The sequence below is a fragment of the Barbus barbus genome, assembly GCF_936440315.1.
Source record: "Barbus barbus genome assembly, chromosome: 10".
Classification (NCBI taxonomy): Eukaryota; Metazoa; Chordata; class Actinopteri; order Cypriniformes; family Cyprinidae; genus Barbus; species Barbus barbus.
In genome coordinates, this window is record NC_136738.1 from 30,767,117 (window position 1) to 30,788,257 (window position 21,141).

General features: G+C 34.2%; 1 protein-coding gene across 1 annotated transcript in view; it reads right to left on the minus strand.

Moving 5' to 3' along the window:
• Window positions 1-21,141, minus strand: part of LOC306875728 (sodium-driven chloride bicarbonate exchanger-like) — a gene marked incomplete at both ends in the record, with an annotated part of 65,062 nt that overhangs the window by 32,853 nt on the left and 11,068 nt on the right. Inside the window, 2 exons of the mRNA XM_079426437.1 lie at window positions 6,285-6,366; window positions 19,249-19,278. Of these exons, the coding sequence (XP_079282563.1) occupies window positions 6,285-6,366; window positions 19,249-19,278 (112 nt within the window). The remainder of the gene's footprint in view (window positions 1-6,284; window positions 6,367-19,248; window positions 19,279-21,141) is intronic.

Genomic DNA, 21,141 nt, shown 5'->3' on the forward strand with positions numbered 1-21,141 from the left:
CATGTAAATATTTTCAAATGCATGTGTGTGTATTTATATATACAAATATACACAGTAGACACACATATTTTGTAAACAAAAACTTGTATTAATTGCGATTAATCATTTGACAGCACTAATAAAAACTAAATATTTTTAATTCTAAATATTTTTGTTTGTTTTTTGAAGCCTCTCTACATTTGTGTTTCATTGGGTTTGGTAAATGCATGCATTTAGTTTCTTTTGCTCCAAAAAGTCTATACAAAAAATCTCAGAGTAGCTTTATAGAATGTACGGTTTGTGAAAAAAGAAGACAGAGACAGAATTACTGAAGTAAAGGCTTTATTTGCAACAGGACATTACTGCAAGATAACAAAAATATGCAATACAGTTGCCATTTATAGTATTATATAAAAGTACAAAATATGCAAACAGAAAAATCCACAGAAGAATAACATATAATTACTGTAAAAAAGTCATCTTCCAATCTGCCTGGTCTTCTGCATTTGGCCACATGTTCTCATCCACACCACACCTGATATCTTCTTCTCTGGCAAGATGTCTTTTGGTATGCCTTATCCACCCCTGGCAGTGTTCAGCTGTAGTGTCTTGGGATGCAGCATCCATTGGACATTTGGTCAAAAACCTTTCATCTCCAGGCTCAGGAAAACTCCTCAATGGGGTTGAGGAAAGAAGGGGAAGGGGCAAGGAAAATGGACATCATTCTCGGATGGGTGCCAGGCTGTGACTGCACTGGGAATGGTGGCATGCCACATTGATCACATATATTGACAAGTGGTCTCCCACCTGTCCCCTTTCTACCTCTGGCACCAGTCTTTGGTGCAGATCTTCTAAAATCTCACATTTATGCAGGAGTGCACTTTCCACACAAGATCAGCCCAAAGAGATCCTCTTTTACTGTTTACTGTATGATCATGTGATTTAAAGAACCAGCTGTAATTTATATATTTGCATAACATTATATATTTGCAAGCAGCTGTTTCTCATGAATGCATAAAAAATGGGATATATTTGTGTTTCAAATTCACAATAAGAACAGCTGTTCACTTTGACTTTAGCCTATAAGTTAGGTTTAGAACATGATGTCATCTGTTCCGACATACAGTGTGAAAGCATATGAAAATCTGGCAGTAAAATTACATTGTTTTGGTCTTGGTTGAGCTTGTGTATAAAAGAAGTTCAAGCATTTGTGCTAACTGTATGCATTTTGTGTCAAACCAACAAGAAATGTGTTAATTGTATAGCCTACGCAGACAGATGTTGTGCTAACTGTGTTAAGAGTTTAGGAAAATTGTTAAAAGTATTGAAAAAATTGTATTATAGTAGTCTATTTTTATAGTATTAGCTTTCATTTTTATCATATTTCATTTTAATTTTAGTTTAGGTTTTAGTAATACATGTGTTTTCGGCATTTTTTATTTATTTTTTTAATTTTCCTATTTTCACAAATGTTTTACTTTTTATTTCAGTTTTAGTTTAATTTAGTTTAAGTTGCCCAGAAAACGTTTCTAATTTTAATTTATTCATCTTTTCATCAAATATTCATATTTTATTTGAGCTTTATTTCAATCAGTGAAACACAGTGTTATTTTAGTAATATTTACATATATACTTTTTTACTATTATTGTATTTGAAGTATTAGCTTTTACTTTTGTATTTTCTGTTTTCATTTTGTTTTAGTTAAACTTAGTTTTTGTTTTTAATGTTTGTATTTTAATTAAATGTATTTTTTATTCCATTTTTCAAGACAATTATTGAGCAATATTTTCCAGCATTGAATGAAATGTAAGTACATTAATAATCAACATTTCAACATAATCAGCGTTTATAATTAACTGTGTTCATTCCTGGATGGATTTTCTTTTTATTGACTCTGAATTGCAGTGTAAGACTGTCTTCTCCATAAATGACAAACGCAGTACTGCTTTAGTATTCAGCCAAAAGAAGGCGTCTTAGAAGGCTGCATAATTATGCTTTGACTCATTTGAAACTCATAATTATGAATTATAAAGCACAATTATAAAATAATTATACAGCTGCCTACTTTTTGGAACGGATGCTGCATTAAACATATGATACTAGGTAGGCAGCTCACGAGGTTTTGAAGTGGATAATTCACTAGAAACACTTTGGTGTACTCTTTTTTGGTTCAATAATTACATTTGCTAAACATATTTAACCCATACAGTTATTCATCCTTTTTGAATAATACTAAAATAACAGTCATCACTCACTTTAATTTATGTGCTGGGAAAGCATAACATATGTCCATCATATATTATTATATATCATCTGTCTGAAAACATAACATACACACATTTAATGGCAACATACAGAAACATATCTTTCTCCTCCTGCCAGTAAAATGTCTCTAAACAGCTGCTGAAAGCTGGATGAAATGAGGCTTGAATCACATAATAAAACTCTCCTGGTGTCTCTGAATTACATAACATTATGAGAAGGACTGAAAGCATTGTCCTGCGATGGGAAACGCTCAATGGCATGAGCTCACAGATACATGTCCAAAGCTTTTGACTTTGTACGATTGACGTGGTATGTTTACAAGCGCTGAAATCTCATGACATGAGGTGCGTCTGTGATCAAAAACACCAGACCACAATATCATATCTGGTGTAATAAACAGTGTTATTTTCAGATTTCATGGTAATGTTAGTAAGTTTATTATGTGCTTTGGTAATTTAATTTTCGGTTATTATTTTAATTTTAGTTAAAAGGTTTTTGTAATATGTTATGTGATTTTGTCATTTTTATTTGTTTCTTTTTTAACTTTATTTAAATTTGAATTTTATTTCGTTGCCAAGGAAACATTTTAGTTTTTTAAGGTTAAGATTTTCATACCATATTTATATTCTATTTCAGCCTTATTTCAGTAAACAAAAATTATTATTAATAGTTTCATTTTGCAACAACAAGTTTTAACAACATTGTATCAGAGACTTGACGGTGAGCACCTAGCAACTATTCAGATCACCATAGCAACTGCCTAGCAACCACTCATACACTTTAGCAGTGAATTAGCAAGTAATGAGGAAATTGTCACTTCACATTTTCTTCTTTATACACAAAACATCCTCCATGCAAGAACATGCAACGTGTTTTTTGCTCATGAACCATTTTGCAGCTCCTGGGCTGATCCAAATCGAACCTTATGTCTGAATCTGAACAAATGATATTTATTCAAAAGCTGAAAGTGAATTTGCAAGCCACAGTGAATGAGGAAAAGTCCTATTTTTGCTGTCACAAGCAGTATTTTCAGTACAGCTCAGTCTAATATATATATTATATTATAATGTCCTATATCTTGACAGGGGGCTCATTATTGCATGGAATTGTGGGTAGTTGGCCAGCCTGTGCTGTCAGTGAAACACTGGTGAACAGTGAATCTGCCTGCTGCAGCTGAGCTCTGGAAACCTGTCAACGCACTATAATGCTGAGTCAAGTGTTCTTGAACAAATATAGTATATTCAAAACCCTCATGAAATCAAAATGGGATTTTGTGGCTTTAAGTTCATGTCTGTTAGCTTTAAGGTCAACTTGTGTACGGCTAAAAGATACAAAACCTGACTGTACGGCAATATTATAATAAATTCTATAATAATAATAATAGTTATGTCCATGTAACAGTTAATATTAATAAATTATTTAATATGAATACACATTTTAATAATATGAAATATGAAAATACATTTTTAAAATGAACATTCTCTTTATTTTTAAAAGTATTCTCATTATTATTGTCAATATTATAAAATAATATATAATATTAATATTATGTTACCCCCCCCCAGTGACAACATGAAAATTGAAGAGACAAAATGCACATTCTTTTTGCCTAAATATCAATAATATTATTATTAAAATATTATAATATTGATATTAAAGTACATCCCTGTAACCATTAGTGTTCATATTAATATTAAAGACATTCTATTTACCTTAAAATATGTAAATTATTAATACAATAAAATGATATAAAATATTCTATAGTATTAAAATAATTTTACAACTATTTTTTACTACAATAAAATTTTACACCCCTGTAAAAGTTATTATATTAATATATTACATGAATAAGTTATATTATTAATATCAAAGTGAAAAAAAAATCACATTTAAAATGTACATTCTATTTGCTTAAAAATGTCATTATTTTTATTAAAATATAATGTTAAATATTATATAATATTAGTAGTATGTTGCACACCTGTGACAATTAATATTAATCTTAATATTAAAGAGACAAATTCACGTTTAAAATGTAAATTTTATTTACTTAAAAAAATATATTATTATTATTATTAAAAATATTATACAATGTTTGTAGTAAGTTACACCCGTAACATACATTTATATATTCTTTTATTTTTATTTTATTATTTTAAGTCACTTTGGATAAAACATCTGCCAAATACATAAATGTAAATGTTTTATAACACATAAGTACATAAACACAAAAATAGAAAGCTGCGCTCATCAAGACATGAGGTCTTCAAGTTCATCAGCCAAAGTTAGAAATACATGCTCATAATTAATGCAAATAAAGCAGGCACAAACATAAACAGAAAAGCATGTGATTATTTCTGACATGTGTAGGACACGGAGCCTCTGTTTAGACACCAAGAGTCTTGATGACCCATTTATTATTCTAATTTGGATACTGTAATTATCTCTGCCTCTTTCTCTTTCTTTGTAGGATGTAAAAATAGCGTCCGGGGCAGCAGAGCAGCTGACGTCATCTGCCATGCTTAGAGAAGATGCTTCCGGTAGCTGCTCTTTTCCCCTGTGAAACGCTCTCTGCCCTCCCACCAGTCTTTTCTATTCATGACATTTCAGAGGCAGATAAACACACACACACACACACTCTTGATTCGCCACCCACAGACTTTCCTCTCAGACTAACATTAAGTTCTCTGAGCCGCCGTTGCTCTGAAACAGCTCGTTATTATTGTGTGATAAAAACAGCGGCTACAGGACGACATTACGTCTGTACGTGACTGATGACGCATCACAGCTGCTCATTTAATACACTGGAAGCTGTCGATTTGATGCAAGACTCCAGCAACGGGACAATGAAAGAATCTCTTATACAATAAATTCATATCCTAAACTGAAATCCCTTCGATTCAAAAGATTTTGATGTCCGTCTAAAACACATTACACACAGCGTAAAGACAATGTACATTTTCAATATGCATTTTGTCTCTTTAAAATGAATATGAAATGTTACGGGGTGCAAAATACTATTAATATTATGTAATATTTTATAATATTGATAATAATAATAAAAAGAAAATTACCATGTAAATAGATAGTCTATCTGGTAGTTTTAATATTAATATTTTTTATAATATATATATATCTATATATGCAGATTAAATATATTTGACATTTTTCATCCACTCACTTTATTGCCATATTTGATTATATTTTTTATAGGTTATATTTGATTGGATTTTTTCCACTAAGGTTGCTGCACAGTAAAAATAATTTTTCATACGTAAATATAGAGTAAAAATACAAATATTGTGAAATATTTTTATAATTTAAAATAACTGTTTTCTATGTAAACATATTTTAAAATGTAATTTATTTCTGTGATGCAAAGCTGTATTTTCAGCATCATTACTACAGTCTTCAGTGTCACATGATCTTCAGAAATCATTCTAATATACGGATTTACTGCTCAAGAAACATTTATGATTATTATCAATGTTGAAAACAGTTTAAATAGAAATATTTTGTAACATTATAAATGTCTTCACTGTCAATTTTGCATCGTTTAATTTAATGCATCCTTGATGAATAAAAATATGAATTCCTTTTAAAAAAAACTTTTAAACGCTAATGCCTTAAAATGAATAAATAAATAAATGCACGACACAAAAAACTAAATCACACGTATCAGACTCATGGACCTGTTTTATTGGGTTTTCTCCCCATGTACTCTCCTTGACCTAGTTTTTCCCCTCATGTTTGATTGTGTCATTCTGTTCACCTGTGTTCTATTAATTATCCTCATGTGCCTCCCTAATTAAGCTCCAGTCTGTTCAGTTGGTCTTTGTCTGGTATTAAAGTCAGTTGTAGACATGTTTGTGTGTGGACGTAGCTTTGTCATCTGGATTATTAAAAGATATTGAATCCTCTTTCGTCTTCCTCTGCCTAGTGAATTTCTGCACCCACCGCTACGTGACAATATGATATTTATAAATTAAAAATGTCTCCAAAAATATTTATTTGTTTTAAATTCTTAGTATGTATTTACCCTCTAGCTCCTCTTTCTCCAGTCCAGCTTTAAGCATGGAGCGAGTGCCTCCTCTGTCCACCACGGCCTCCTCATCATTCCTCTGTGTGTAGAGAGAGAGAGAGAGAGAGAGATGTCAGTGTGAAGATCTGTCTCAGAGTGACAGGTGCAATGGATGCGACTCACTGTCAGATGCATTTGTCCCGGACCGTCATACAGAGACATACTCACCACACGCTTGCTGTCTTAAAGTCTTAAAACTATGGACATATAAACAAAATAACAATAATAATAAAAATGACAAAATTACTAAAACTTTAACTAAAATGAAAATTAAAACAGAAATATAAAAATTAAAAAACAAATTCAAAATATTAATAAAAACTCTCAATGACACTGACAGTAGTATATAATATTATTATTAATACTAAATTACTAATATTAATGAAGAGACAAAAATCACATTTAAAATTTACATTCTATTTACTACAAAAAATATTTAAATAATTTTTATTATATTATTTTTTAAAAATTGAGACAATCTAATAATTTATGGGTGATTATGGGTAGTTGCTAAGACATTGTCATACAGTTGACAGCTGAGCTCCACACAGGTTTGAAATGACATGAGAGTCAGTAAATAATTATAAACAAATCTATTGCTGTAAATAAAGAAATACGATTCCCATGCATAAGCATTGCTTGAGGACACTGTTGCATTTTCTATGGGAATGAAAGTGCAATTCAACTACAATCCAGTTACCATGGTTACTAATGTAGCCAACAGCAGCAGCCTCTCCATGAAATCAAACCGACTCGTGTTCTTTTTTGTGAGTTTCATATTGAAAGCTTCATGACAGCGAAATTTAACTTCACTTTCTCTTTAAAAACAAACAAAAAAGACAGGTATCAGTGACAATATGAGCACCTTACAACTGGTCATTAAGTCATTAACATGCATAAACATAAGTATGTAGAATATACACAATAAAAATGCATATTAATATGTATATCTTTTCTAATAAAAAAATAAAATGACCAAAATTAATTGGAAATTTTAGTGATTTAATATTTAAAGGACACTGTTAATATCAAACAGGCCAAAACTGCACATTATTTTTTTGTCCATGATTTTATGACAACTGAACATGATCAATAATTAATTTTCCACCGTTTACAGTCATATCAAACACCACAAAATGCAGGAACTGATAAAATGCACACAACCGTTTAGCGTCTTTTTGAACGAAGTCTCCTCCTGCTCACAAAGGCTGCATTTATTTGATCAAAAATATAGTAAAAACAGTAAAATCTTGAAATAGTATTACCATTTAAAATAACTGTTTTCTATTTGAATATATGGTAAAATATCATTTATTTCTATGATTCAAAAGAACAGCATTTATTGAAAACTTTTATAACATCATGAATATCTTAACTGTCATTTCTGATCAGTCTAATGAATCCTTGATGAATAAAAATACAAATTTCTTAAAAAAAAAAATAAAAAAATTATAATAATTTTTTGAAATAATAGGATAAAAACATCTGACAATTGCATAAAGAAAACAGCTTTTCTTCAAGTTAATCAATCAACGTGTGTTGTAATTTCATAGAAGATGTCTATCTACAGTATAAGAGTTGCAGTGTGATTATTTAATGCGGATTTTAAATATAGCAAACTTAAAATCATTCACTGGTATCATATATTTCATGCAGAAATACAACTAGAATACAATTACTCATCGCTCAGCTTCTTCAGCACAAAACTAATTAGTGTCATAATGAGCTCTTGAGGGAATCTTCAATTAGTGCAAAAGAATAGCTTCTAGTCTAAGAAACAGGGTTAAAGCAGTTTCTAGTCGAGATTCCCTTCATGTCAGTGCATAATGAAAGCAGGCTGGATTTGTGCATTTGTCCTCAACAGACAGCATTACTGACCAGCTGCTAATCGCAACAAGCTGGTGTTGTAGCACCTCATTACTTGAGAAACATGCAGCATTAAAACAGATGGTGCCGAGCCAAGATCAATTACATAAGAGCAGAAATACAGTCTTACCAAAAAACATACAATACTACTGTTGCACACCTACACACAAACTATGCTAGAATAGTAATATTCAATATATATGTCAACATTTACACTACCACTCAAAAGTTTGGGGGCAGTACAATGATTTTGTTTTTGAAAGAAGTTAAAACTTTTCTTCTGCAAGGATGCATGAAATTTTTGATTATTATTTTTGATCAAATAAATGCAGCCTTGGCGAGCAAAAGAGACATTCAAAAACATTTTTAAAAAATCTTATGCTCTCAAATTTTTGAATGGTATAGTGTATGAATTTTCTTATAATTTGATAAACTTAATTATCAAATAAACGTCAGTATTAAACGTCAAGGCACAAAATGACATCATTTACATTTGTATGCATAAATAGCAATAATCAGTGGCACATTGCAACAGTGGCACATTTTTGGGTGATAATAGAAATGAATCAGAGACTGAATCAGAGTTTGAATCAAATTGATTCACTGAATCGGGCATTCAGAACTGATTCAAACACGAATTGAACTCTGGCAGTATTTTAGCTAATGATGTTTGAATCAAAGATATTGATTAAAAAACAAAATAGGACAGATACATGGATTAAGATTATGATTTTGGTTTTAATTCTGACTTCAATATAAAAGATTGACACCAGTGGCCTGTAGCACGAAGCCAGTTTCAGTTTTTACCCAGGTAAGTTCACGTTTAGTTTGATCAAACGCTGAGTTTTCGGGCTCAAGAAGATGGGTTGGTCATCATAGTAACTTCCACTACACAGCTACCCTGCTCCGGACCAGGTTTTATTCTGGGTTAGAGATCGCAAACCCAAACTGGACCAATCAGCTGTGAGCAAAGTGACATATATCTGATGCAATGAAGCCACTCCCCCGTTTCTCTCACTCCAAATTAAAGCAGTTTAGAATAGAATTTTAGAGCCAAAATTGCCCGAATTTTGCGGCTACTTATTATATTTAAAATAATTGTTTCTAATTCATATAATATATTCATATAATTATTATATGAAGTGGCAATTCATTTTAAGATTTGCATTTAAATTAAATTAAATACATATAGATAAGCTTTAATATATCCAACCTTTAAAATGACTAAACTTATATGTTTTCCTTTTGAGCTCTGTGTGAAACTAATATATAATAAATAAATTCAGATGATTCCTTTGTATAGTCATATATTTTCTTTCTGCTGCCTTCTCAAACTTTTGCTGCATTTAAATTTATTAAATTTTAGTTACGACATTTCTTAATCTTCAGCAGAAAAGTGAATCGCGCTGACTCTCGCGGGAAGTGAATCCAACTGACACTTTGCTGAGGTTCTCCACGTTCCGTGTGATTGGCTGTTTTCTGCATGTGTCACACTTTCAGGTGCACGCGTTCCAGAGTTAATCACAAACTCTGGTTTAAACTCGGAGAATGTTTATATAGAGCTTTGTGAGCCCGCTGATCCTGATCTAAACTGGGTTGGTTGGATTTGCTTGGTTTTGTCAACTCTAAACCTACGCTGAAACTCAGTTTGTTCATCTCGCTTCGTGCTACAGGCCACAGATTGATTATTAAAAAAAAATGCATATCCTGAATGCATGTGATTCACTTTAGATGAAAGCATCTGCCAAATGCATAAACATAAATGAGATGCAAATCATTTCAATTCCATTCATCTTTTCACCTGCTCTGACAGCAGCTCACTAAAATCTATCCTAAACTTCAAAACTAGCAGCTGAAATTCACGTTCCTCAGGGCGTGTGTGTGTGTGTGTGTGCTCAGCCAGTTGACGGTAGCTACAGTAACTCACACAGACAAGAGCTCACGCTTCACACCCACACACTGACGCACTGAAGGAAAAAACCCAAGGGCACCTTCTAGACGACTGAGTGAGTGAGTGAGTGTGTGTGTGTGTGTGTGTGTGTGTGTTATTCCTGTGAACTTAGCTCCTGAGCTCAGAACTGTAACTTTGATGAGATTCATTTACAGCACAATCATCCTGATAAATTCTCTTCTGTTTGAGCCTAAACGCTGTTTAAAGAGATTTTGTTCTACAACATAAATTACAAATAAAAAAAAAGAATCCTGGAATAGTTTGCAGCTGTTATTTTATTTCAATAATCATATTTTCGAAATGTCTATAAATTGCTTAGAATATCACAACAAGTTCACTGGTTTATGTTGAAACTGTGTAATCCAAATGGACGGACATTTTAATTCAAATACAGATCTTAAATTTAGACCAAAAGACATTTCTCAGATGTGAATTTTGAAACCGTTTTACACTTGACAAAAATATGTCTGTGAGGAATTTGCTAAATAACTACCACATCCAGTAGCTTATTGCTTTATTAACCACTATAAATTACCTAGTGTCAGCTGCATTTGACACTATAATACATGAAATACTGATTGAGCGTTTAAAACTGTGGGCTGGAATCCAGGGTAATGTTCTAAATTGGCTTAGTTCATATCTTTCAGGGAGAACTTTTTCTATTGAATTAGGAAATTTCTCATCCTCTTCTGCTCTGAAGAAGTGTGGGGTTCCCCAAGGATCAATTTTGGGTCCAGTGTTATTTTCTATTTACATGCTTCCTCCGGCTGTTATTTGTCAGAAATATAATGCATGTTATCACAAATTGTTTTTACCAATTAAGGAATATATCAAAATTGAAACCTTTTCTGTCTTTTACTGATTTGGAAGTTGTTGTTCATGCTTTTATCATGTCCAGATTGGACTATTGTAATTCCTTATACTATGGTGTTTCTCATGCATCAATTTCACGTCTGCAGCTGGTTCAAAATGCAGCTGCTAGGCTTTTGACTTGGACTAAGAAATTTGTAAGTATAACACCAGTATTAGCATCCCTTCGTTGGCTTCCAGTAAAATTTAGGATTCAGTATAAGTTATTATTATTTGTTTTTAAAGGTTTAAATGGACGGGCACCAAGCTATATTAGTGAACGTCTTCAGCAGCACACATCGTCCAGGCCCTTACGATCTGCACAAAGATTCCAGCTAGTTGTCCCCAAGTCTCGATTAAAATCAAAAGGAGACAGGGCCTTTTCTGTTGCAGCTCCTTGTTTATGGAATAGTTTACCTCTTTATGTTAGATCTTATGCAACTCTTGATGTCTTTAAGTCTCATCTCATCTCTTCTCTCTTGCATTTGACTGTAATTAATTTTATTTAATTTTGTGATTTGTTACTGTGTTTTATAGTTTTGTATGTGTTTTCTGATTTGTAAAGCACTTTGGCCAACGTCAGTTGTTTTTAAGCGTGCTATATAAAACAGAAACAGAAACCTAAGCTAGCAAATACAAATAAAGTCTTTATTTTCTTTAAATGGCATAAGGTTCATATATTCTCTCTCTGTCACACAAGGTGTTTATTCAGATGACTGCCTTTTGCCCTGCATAAAATATGAATAGCATGTAATCTGCATGAGGTCTAATCTCTTTATCCCGAATCCTCTTTTTTTTTTGACCAAACTGCCACAAGCTCTCCTTCAGTGTGGATCTGAACACATCCTACACTGCAATCCTGTAAAGAGACATCACACACACACTCATACACATGCACACACTCACAGGTTCATGTTAGGCAACAGAGCAGACACAAGCCTCAATACAGTAAAATAAAAATGAGGTCTCTTAAAAGCTGAAGTGCATAATTTCTGCACCACCAGCATCACCAAAATGAATGGCAAAAATAATGACACTGCCCATCTGCCATTGGTCAAGCGAACAGACAGTCCCGCCCCAAACTCACACCAGATGCTCAAACAAACAGATGCAACGAAACAATGCTTTAAAGGTATCACGATATCTAACATTTTTGAGGATGAAATACAGAACTGATAAATTTTATAATTCCCCAAAAACTCCAGACTAAGCTTTAATATCTCAATTACAAGAAAGAATTGAGATTAAATAGAGAGGAAATAGATATCTGTGCTAAAGTCTCCTCTCAGATGTTTCACCGTGAGGAAAAGGCCCGTAATGAACACAAAAGTGAGAAATATCTTTATGATACATGATGTCAAATGTTTCTCATCCAATTTTTCCAAGATCTGAATAGCTATGCATATTAATTGTATACAATAGCTCTACATTCTTACAATAGGACAACGTTTGCATTTAGTTTTATTCTTAATAAATTCTGGAAATACACCAGGAAAGTCTGCTAGTTAGCTTGCTTTGGTCTGGAAAACTTGAAAGAAAAATAACTCTCCATTAAATACCCCTGAGCAATGACAGAACAACCTCTGAGCAATAAAATACAGGTGTCTCATAAAGCTGGTCTGTGCGACAGCTATAAATAGCAGCTGTATGTTCTGCATCCTGCAGTCAATACACATCTGAGATGGCCTGACCATTCCAAGCGCTTAAAATAAGCACTTTCCTGTCAGATCGATAAACGGTGCAGGTTCCATGTCACCGAGCCAATGCTTCAGGATGCCTGCAGACTCAGATCAATGCTGCTGCCGGCAGCACAGCCCTGCAATGTCATGTTTACAAGGTACCAGGCTGTTATGAAGAACACTTTTCACTCTAGTCTAGTGTCTTTGCAAAGACATTCAGTTTTATTTCAATATCCAGCAGCTAACAAAGATTTGAACGTTTTGCTAATGTTCACATTCAATTATGAAAACATTCTGAATGTTGTCATGTTCAAAATATCATTTTTTTATTTGTTTTTTGCAAATATAACCGAATGTTACATTTGATCATTTTGCAACCATTATGGGAATGTTACTTTTGAATGCTCTCTTAATGTTCTAAAACAAGTAACATAAAAAAAAACAGAATTCAGAAGAACATTCCATGAATGAATGATGTATAAATAATGTTTTTGTGCACATTTTGAGAACATTTTTAAAGACCAGCTAAATCTGAACTAATTTATGTTACCGAAAGAATGTTTGATTAAAACTTTCAGAGAACCTTGTCAATTCAAACATTCTTTTTAAGTTTTGAAAACATTCTGAATGTACTCTGAACGTTCCAAAATTCCACTTTTTTAAACATTTAAAAAAAAAATGTTCAATTTTGATCATTAATGAAAATGTTACTTTTGAATGTTATCTGAACATTCTGAATCGAGTAACGTTTTAAAAACAGAAGACCAGATACTCTGATATTAATGTTGTTTGTTCATCATTTTCAGAAAGCTTGTCAGAACATTGTAGCCAAACAAACTAGACATGCAGTTCATATTCAGAACTGTAGATTTGACTTTGTTCATTACCTTCATTTCAGAGAAACCCTCCCGTAAACAGCACGTGTGATTGCCCAGTTAACATGTCAGTCACAAACATTTCATTTCTTGGCCAGATGAAGCTGCAAAGTGGACGAGACTGATAGTCACCATCTTGTTTATCATCTCTATATTCTCTTGTGGATCAGATAGATTCCAGCTGGCTGAAAGAGGCTGCTTTGGTATAATTTTAGAAGCAAAGTATCTGCAAAATAACACTTGAATAATTACAGCTTTTGTTTTCTCAGTATTCGGGTCCATTATTACTGAATATAATCTCACTTTTGTGGAAATTTACAAAGAAAAACTACTTTGGATTTCCCCCAAAATAACAGAAAGAGCAATCAGCTTAATTTTAATGGTGTTTACTTACAGAAAATGGACACAAATTGACATGAAATCCTCTTAAAAAAATACTTTTGTGCACTTAAACCTCATGAAAGTTTCAGGGCAAAGTAACATGCAACACTGACCTGCCAAAACACAGAACAGGCTTTGCTACATGCTTGACCCAAAGCATGCTGTGATACAATAGTGGCATCTATCTATTTATCTATCTATCTGTATATAGTCTAAAACAGTGTAAAGTTACAATTTGACCACAAAAGAAGCTATTTTAGACTATTCTGCTTACCGCCTTTACTTTCAGAAACATGTCAATTATGCCTTTATGTTTGCATTTTCTATTTTCATTTAATCACTTTTTATCCAATGTAACAAAACGTTGCTTATAGGCTATAAATTGACTGAACAATGCTTTTTGAGGACATTGGTCTCTGCAACTGCAGTGCATCGTGGGTTTCCAACAAAGTCCACCCTGATCAAAGATAATTTGAAAATGTCTCTGTTTTTTTTTGTCCATACAATGAACGTCAATCACGTCCAATGTTATTTGGCCCCCAAAGTTCTTCAAAACTCATTTCACAAAATAAAGACGGTTTGGAACAACTTGAGGGTGAGTAAATTATGACAGACATTTCATTTTGCGCTTAACGATCTCTTTAAAGCAGCATGAGGCAGGTAGAAAGCAGAGAGATTAGCGAGCATCCCGTGATGGTTCGCATTGATTTAATTGGATGAAGCAGATCATCATATTGAGCATCCTGAAAGGACAGATGGAGGAGAATATCACTATCAGATGCAGCACAGCAAATCCATAGAGGGCAGTTCAGTGCAGTAATTGCTGTAGTAGCCCACAGATGAGCCAAAGGCCTTTCAAGGAAAGCATGTTCACTCGGCGGCCATATTTGTAACACTTCCGTGCACATTTTGGACATCCAAGACCAAGTCCTATCTACTTGAATGAGGAAATCCTAAAATCTCAAAAACTGCTTGCCGAACTGTCCCATATATAGTTATTTTAGAACCAGAAAGGTGTGACATTTCACCAACTTTACAGGAGAGCCAAAACTAAAATTTGACCATAGTTTGATCTGCTTTTGTGTATTGATTTCAATTGTTTATAATAAAAATTTGTACACTCATGGACGTACACTCCCAGATCTTGTTGCAGTGCATTATGGGATTGTCTTCTCTGCAAAGCAAATATTTAACCAAAAGAAGGCTTCTTAAAGCATTTTAGAATATTACAATATTTGGAATAATGCCTTAAAATGCTGTCTAGTTTGAAACTACACTGTCAGAAAAAAAAGGTACAAAACTGTCAATGGGATGGTACTCTAAGGTACAAAAAAATAGAATAATCCAGTGACAGTTTTGTGCCTTTATTTCTCATAGTATACAGTCCTAGAAACAGGACGAGGGATAAAGCAGGACAGTGTCAGAGATCTGTGCTGGACTTATGGGAGGTCTTGGCTGACATTGCAGCATATAACCTGCTTCATACTGTAGCAGCGGAGGCTTCCTGCACCCCTCCTCCACAGCACTAACCCTGCATCTGATCAATGACATTCAGCCTGCAGAAAACACGCTGCATCCTCTGCAATACACAGACTACATCACCCACAATTCTGTAGTGCACTACTGCACACTGTTCAAACAGCTACATTTTATTCTCTAAATCATGCATATTATCTGACAATATAAATACTACACTAACACAATAAAGGGCATCATAAATATGCATGCATTTACTAAATCCTAGTATTTGGCAGTGTTTGCATGCAGCAGATGCCACTAAAACCTGAACTCGAGTAAAACCAGCATGCCGCTCATACCCGAGAGTCCAGTCGACTGTAAAGGTCCAAATTCTGCATATCCCTGGTGTTTTTCGCTCCAGATTGAGTCAGGACGGTTTCACCTCATGCAGCATGCGCTTCAACTGATGTCCAACTTCAGCGCATGCACACACAAACACACACTCATGCATGCACACACAGCGATTACAGCAGTGACATCAGCAGCGTCTCTCCCATACAAACTTACACTGTCTTTATCTCATTCTGTCGCTCTCTCTCTCTCATAGGGTGTATTCTGCCCGCCTCCTCCCCAGAGGCATGCTGGGAGTGGACTGCTGACCTGTCAGAAGAAGCCTGACCTTGTTTTCTCTCTCTCGCTTTATACTCACGATTCTCACCTGTGAGGTCTAACATACCTAGAGAAAAGTATCTGCTAGCATTTCCATTCATCTCAGTGGCAGTTCTTGGCATGTGTGTGACTACCTGGAAGAACTATTTGAGCCAATCACCTCAGCCCAAACTATGACTCATCAATCTAAAGTCACAGGAACACAACGACTGACTGATTGACCCTTCACTAGTGACTACTGAGCTGTGACATCACAGACAGCAGACAGGGAAAAATATAAGTCTATTTCACGATTTTAGGAGACTCCAATATATACACACAAAAAACATGCCTTGAGAGTCCAAATGCATTCATTGCGTGACAATGCCTATTAGAAAGCAGTTAGAATGAACATATAACTCAAGTTATGAAAGCAAAAAAATCCCTGCATTTATAAGACATGATATAGTTCATTAACATCACACACGCAAGAGTGCCATTTTCCCGAATATCAGCACGTGAGCGAATGTGATATTGATTTTATACAACAGTTGAGCAAACAAGAAGTTAATATTGAGTGAGTTACATTTTAGAGACAATATTGTCTGTTTTTTCTGTTTTGCCAACGAAAATAGTTCCAAACAAAGGCGGACCAGAACATTTGCGCATCTCAAGAGCAACACTGCAGTGTTTAATTCCTGAATTAATCTGTTTTTGAATGAATCATTTGAGTCAATGATTCAATGATCCATTCATAAAGACAGTCATTTGTTTCATTTGTTTAAATGAATCAGCCATTTCATATTAATTGTTTAAATGAGTGATTCAAATGTGCATCTACATTTGAAATAACGAACTTAAGTGTGTAAAAGACGTTACATGTGAACGGCCTCTTAGACAGACACTGGCCGCCACCTACTGGCAGTTTTAGTGCTATATTTATTTATCCGTGACAGGCTGAAAACAGACAAGATACCAGCACAAAAACACATGCAGCAAAATATTAATTATTATTATCAACAAAATTAAAAAATTTAAAAATGGAGATATAATTTCTTATCAAAAATACCATTCAAATGTTTAAGGTCTGTATGAATTGTTTATGTTTTGGAAAAAGGTCTAAGGTCTGTTCACACCAATGATAGCTAAACAATAACTACATTTGTGTATATATGTGTGTGTGTGTGTGTGTGTGTGTGTGTGTGTGTGTGTGTGTGTGTGTTTACGGTTCAAAAGTTTCTGAAAAACATTTGAAAAATTCTTATCCAAACTGCAATATTTTGTTCAAAGATACAGTAAAAACAGTAATACCTTTACTATGTACACTGCCCTCCAGAAGTTTGGAAACACCCCTGGCAAAGTGTGGTTTTGGACAATATCAGCATAAATCCTTATAATTTTTTATATGCAAATACATTAAAGTAACTTGACATTATCATTGAAGACCAGAAATAAAACATAATAATGGCAATACATACATGTCAAAGTCAGACATGCCCCTTTGCCAGCTGTGATGCCTGGTTACTGGTTTAAACTTGGCTCAGGTTTCTGGGTCAGCACACCTTAATACGGCAGCTTCAACAATTGATTGCCAATTCAAAGTCAATGTTTGAATAAACTGACAGCTCGGATGCCCAGATTATGCAGAGCTGTAATAGCTGCTAATGCTGGATATTCTGATGAATCCAAAATGTAAGTTTTTTCTATGTATAAACTGTTTATGTAATAAAAATATGTTTTCGTAGTTTGTGTTGTCCCTTATCAGTGCAAAATTATCACAAATTAAAAAGGATTCATGCCAATATTGTCCATAACGCCACTTTTCTAGGGCGTTTCCAAACTTTTGGAGGGCAGTGTATATTTTTTCCTCTTTTTAATCCTCCCTGAAATTCTAACTTTAGCATATGTTTTTATCTAAATTGCCTTATAAATGACAAACTTCTCATCATTCAGTTGTTTATGTATAAGTTCATCAAATGCTGACTAGCAATATACTTGTATTTCATTCAAAGTTTAGATTTAAACAATAGTTCAATGTATTTAAAATGAACTGTTTTAACTAACATTCATGTACAGCATGTTGTTCTCTTGGAATCAATTTTAAGTCAAGAATTCTGATTTGTATGAAATTTAAAGTGGTTTCTTTGTGGAGTCCTTCAAATTTTTCAACTTCAAATGTTTATGTGTTTAAAACCAGTAAGAAATGTAATGAAATATGATGCAGAGAACTTGAGACATGTTAAACTTTTACCATGATGGTAAAATGGTTTTGGAACAGAGCTAATGAAAAAAATCAATTCTAAAAAATTATTTTTTCTAAGTTTTACTACATATTGTAAGAACGATGTGTAGATGATAAAGCATAACTACAAAATTGTGTTTCCACGGCTGTTCCAGGTCCAAAATTTGTAAAATTCCCTACTATCCTGTATGAAAAGCAACACTTTGAAAACTGTTCATCCTTCACCTTTGTCTGCCGAGAGTACAGGCGTTCGCTTGTGTAACACAGATAAAGCACAAATATAGAAGCAGATCAAACGCTCTCCGACGTGATTAGATTCGATTTGAGTGTCGGTGCATTTCGCTGATCTTCTGCAGGGATTTTCCTAATCTCAAAAATGTGCTGTCTACCAAAACAATACATAAATGATTCAAGAAAATAACCCCCCAAAAGCCAATGCAGCTCATCTAATAATGCTGCATTGTAAGATCAGAGGAGAATGATTTGGAAACATGCCATAAATCTCTCGATAAGCAACTAGATTACTGTAACTACGCATCTGGTGATGTTTCAAGGTCCTTTCTGACTAAAATCCTGAAATGAACATGTGGTGAGCAGTGTCCTTTGACAGATGACAGATTTATCACTTCTGTGACCTTTTGGTGTCTAGAAGCTTCAGTGCTGCTGAATGCATGAGCTGCTTACTGAGAAAAAATGACACGAGGAAGAAACTGGAGTTCAAGCATTCTGTGATTCTGTGAATTGGTCTTCCTCAATCATGCTGATTAGATTGAATAATGTCAGATACACTGAAAATAATTTATGCTGACAGGTTCTGGAACAGCGTTCCTGGAGCTTCGGATCAAAATATTTTGGCAGTTTCTTTGTCAGTCCAATCCATCCATGCATGTGTGCTCCAGTCCAGTATGTGACACGATTCTGGCATTATATCAACCATCATAAAATATAAAGTGTATTAAATATTTCGACTCACCACACTTTGTCTTCCAGGAGAGGCGACCACCTGCAAAATACAAATATTTACAGATGAAAATCTTGTCATTTGTTTTGACTCACTCTAATAATTGCTTTTCATTAAAGGTCCCATGGCATGAAAATCTCACTTTATGAGGTTTTTTAACATTAATATGAGTTCCCCTATAGCCTGCCTATGGTCCCCCAGTGGCTAGAAATGGCGATAGGTGTAAACCGAGCCCTGGGTATCCTGCTTCGCCTTTGAGAAAATGAAAGCTCAGATGGCCCGATCTGGAATCTTCCCCTTATGTCGTCATACGGGGAAAGGTTACCTCCCCTTTCTCTGCTTTGCCCACCCATGAGAAAATGAGCTACGACCGTGCGAGGCGAGCGCAATATTTTTTTTCTCGAGAGACATCATGGCTTGTAAACGAGCGAAGCACTGTTTTGCGTCTGAGTAATAAACTGTGCATATTAACAGACAAATTATGTTCATATTTAAAAGTCCAAACAGTCAGTAAGCGACAAGTGCTTGGAAACGCTGTTTTGTAAATGATTTATTGATAGTCTGCTGCTTTAAGGCAAACTGAAAGCGCTGCTTCTCTGCCGCTCGCTGCTCAGAACAGACGCCGAGAAAGGCGACACTGCGCCGGGAGAGAGACCTCACGCTCGCGGGGCAGTACTGGAGACATCTTCCAACTGAATGATAAGGTTTTTTTTTGTTTTGTTTTTTTAAGTCGCTAGGTTTGATAGTATGTACCCGTTATGGGAAAAAAGCCGCCTAAAGGGTCTGAAAGTTACTAAATATTATTCTAAAGTCGCGCTCGTGTGTGTGTGAGACACAGGAGCTAATGGCAGTGGGCGGTGGATATTGTTGCGGTCCGCCCAGGTAAAGTCTATGTGTGGGAAACACTGACCGTATCCAGACACAATATTTTAAACTAACCATTCGGAGACGTCCTGCTGTAGCCGCTGAGTTGCAACTTCTTCATCTGGTGCTTCTCCATCCGGATTAGATTCTGGGTCGAACTGAAAAGCTTGAACGACAGCGTGTCTACGAGCCATCGCCATACATCCACTGTCAACATTAGCACATGGTACCGTGGCCGCAAGCTGCAGGCCACACCCACCCTCCACCTTGCCCCGCCTCTCTCCTCCTCATTAGCATTTAAAGCTACAGACACAGAAATGGCTCGTCCTAAGGAAAGCTCATTTTGGGACTGGCTCGTAGTGGCTGAAATTCTGCACCAAGGCTGAATTTCGGGAACGAGACTTCAGATACAGTACTAGGGACCACTTAGGCCTATATAAAAGCATCCAAAAAACAGCATGTCATGGGACCTTTCATTAATTAGCACATTACAGCATTCACATATATTCAGGACTTCTTCATAATGTTCTGATTTATGTCAGCACAGTGCACACTGTTAAGTAATATTTATATAATTTTTAATTTTACAGTATGCATTAGGGCTGCACTATTTTAGGGGAAATCTAAAAATGGTAATAATACGAATTATTATTATTATTATTATTATAAAAATATAGTAATATTTCTTATTTGTTTTTGTCTAGTAATTTTAATACTAATAATAATAATAATTTTTATATATACTTTGATAATAATAATAATATTGCTTTTCATATATTGCTTAATATTAAAATATAGTAATATTTCTTATTTGGTTTTTATCTAGAAATGTAATAATTATTCTTATTATTTTATTCTAATTATTTTTTGATAATAATAATTATTATTATAAAAATACTAGACAAATATTATTAATTTAGTAATAATAAGCTGCTTGTGTGTAAATGAACACAGTGCTGCGCTTTACTCTGATACATGCAGTGCATATGTTTATTTATTAAATCACAGTTTTTGTCGCACTAAGCCCTATTGTGATTTTGG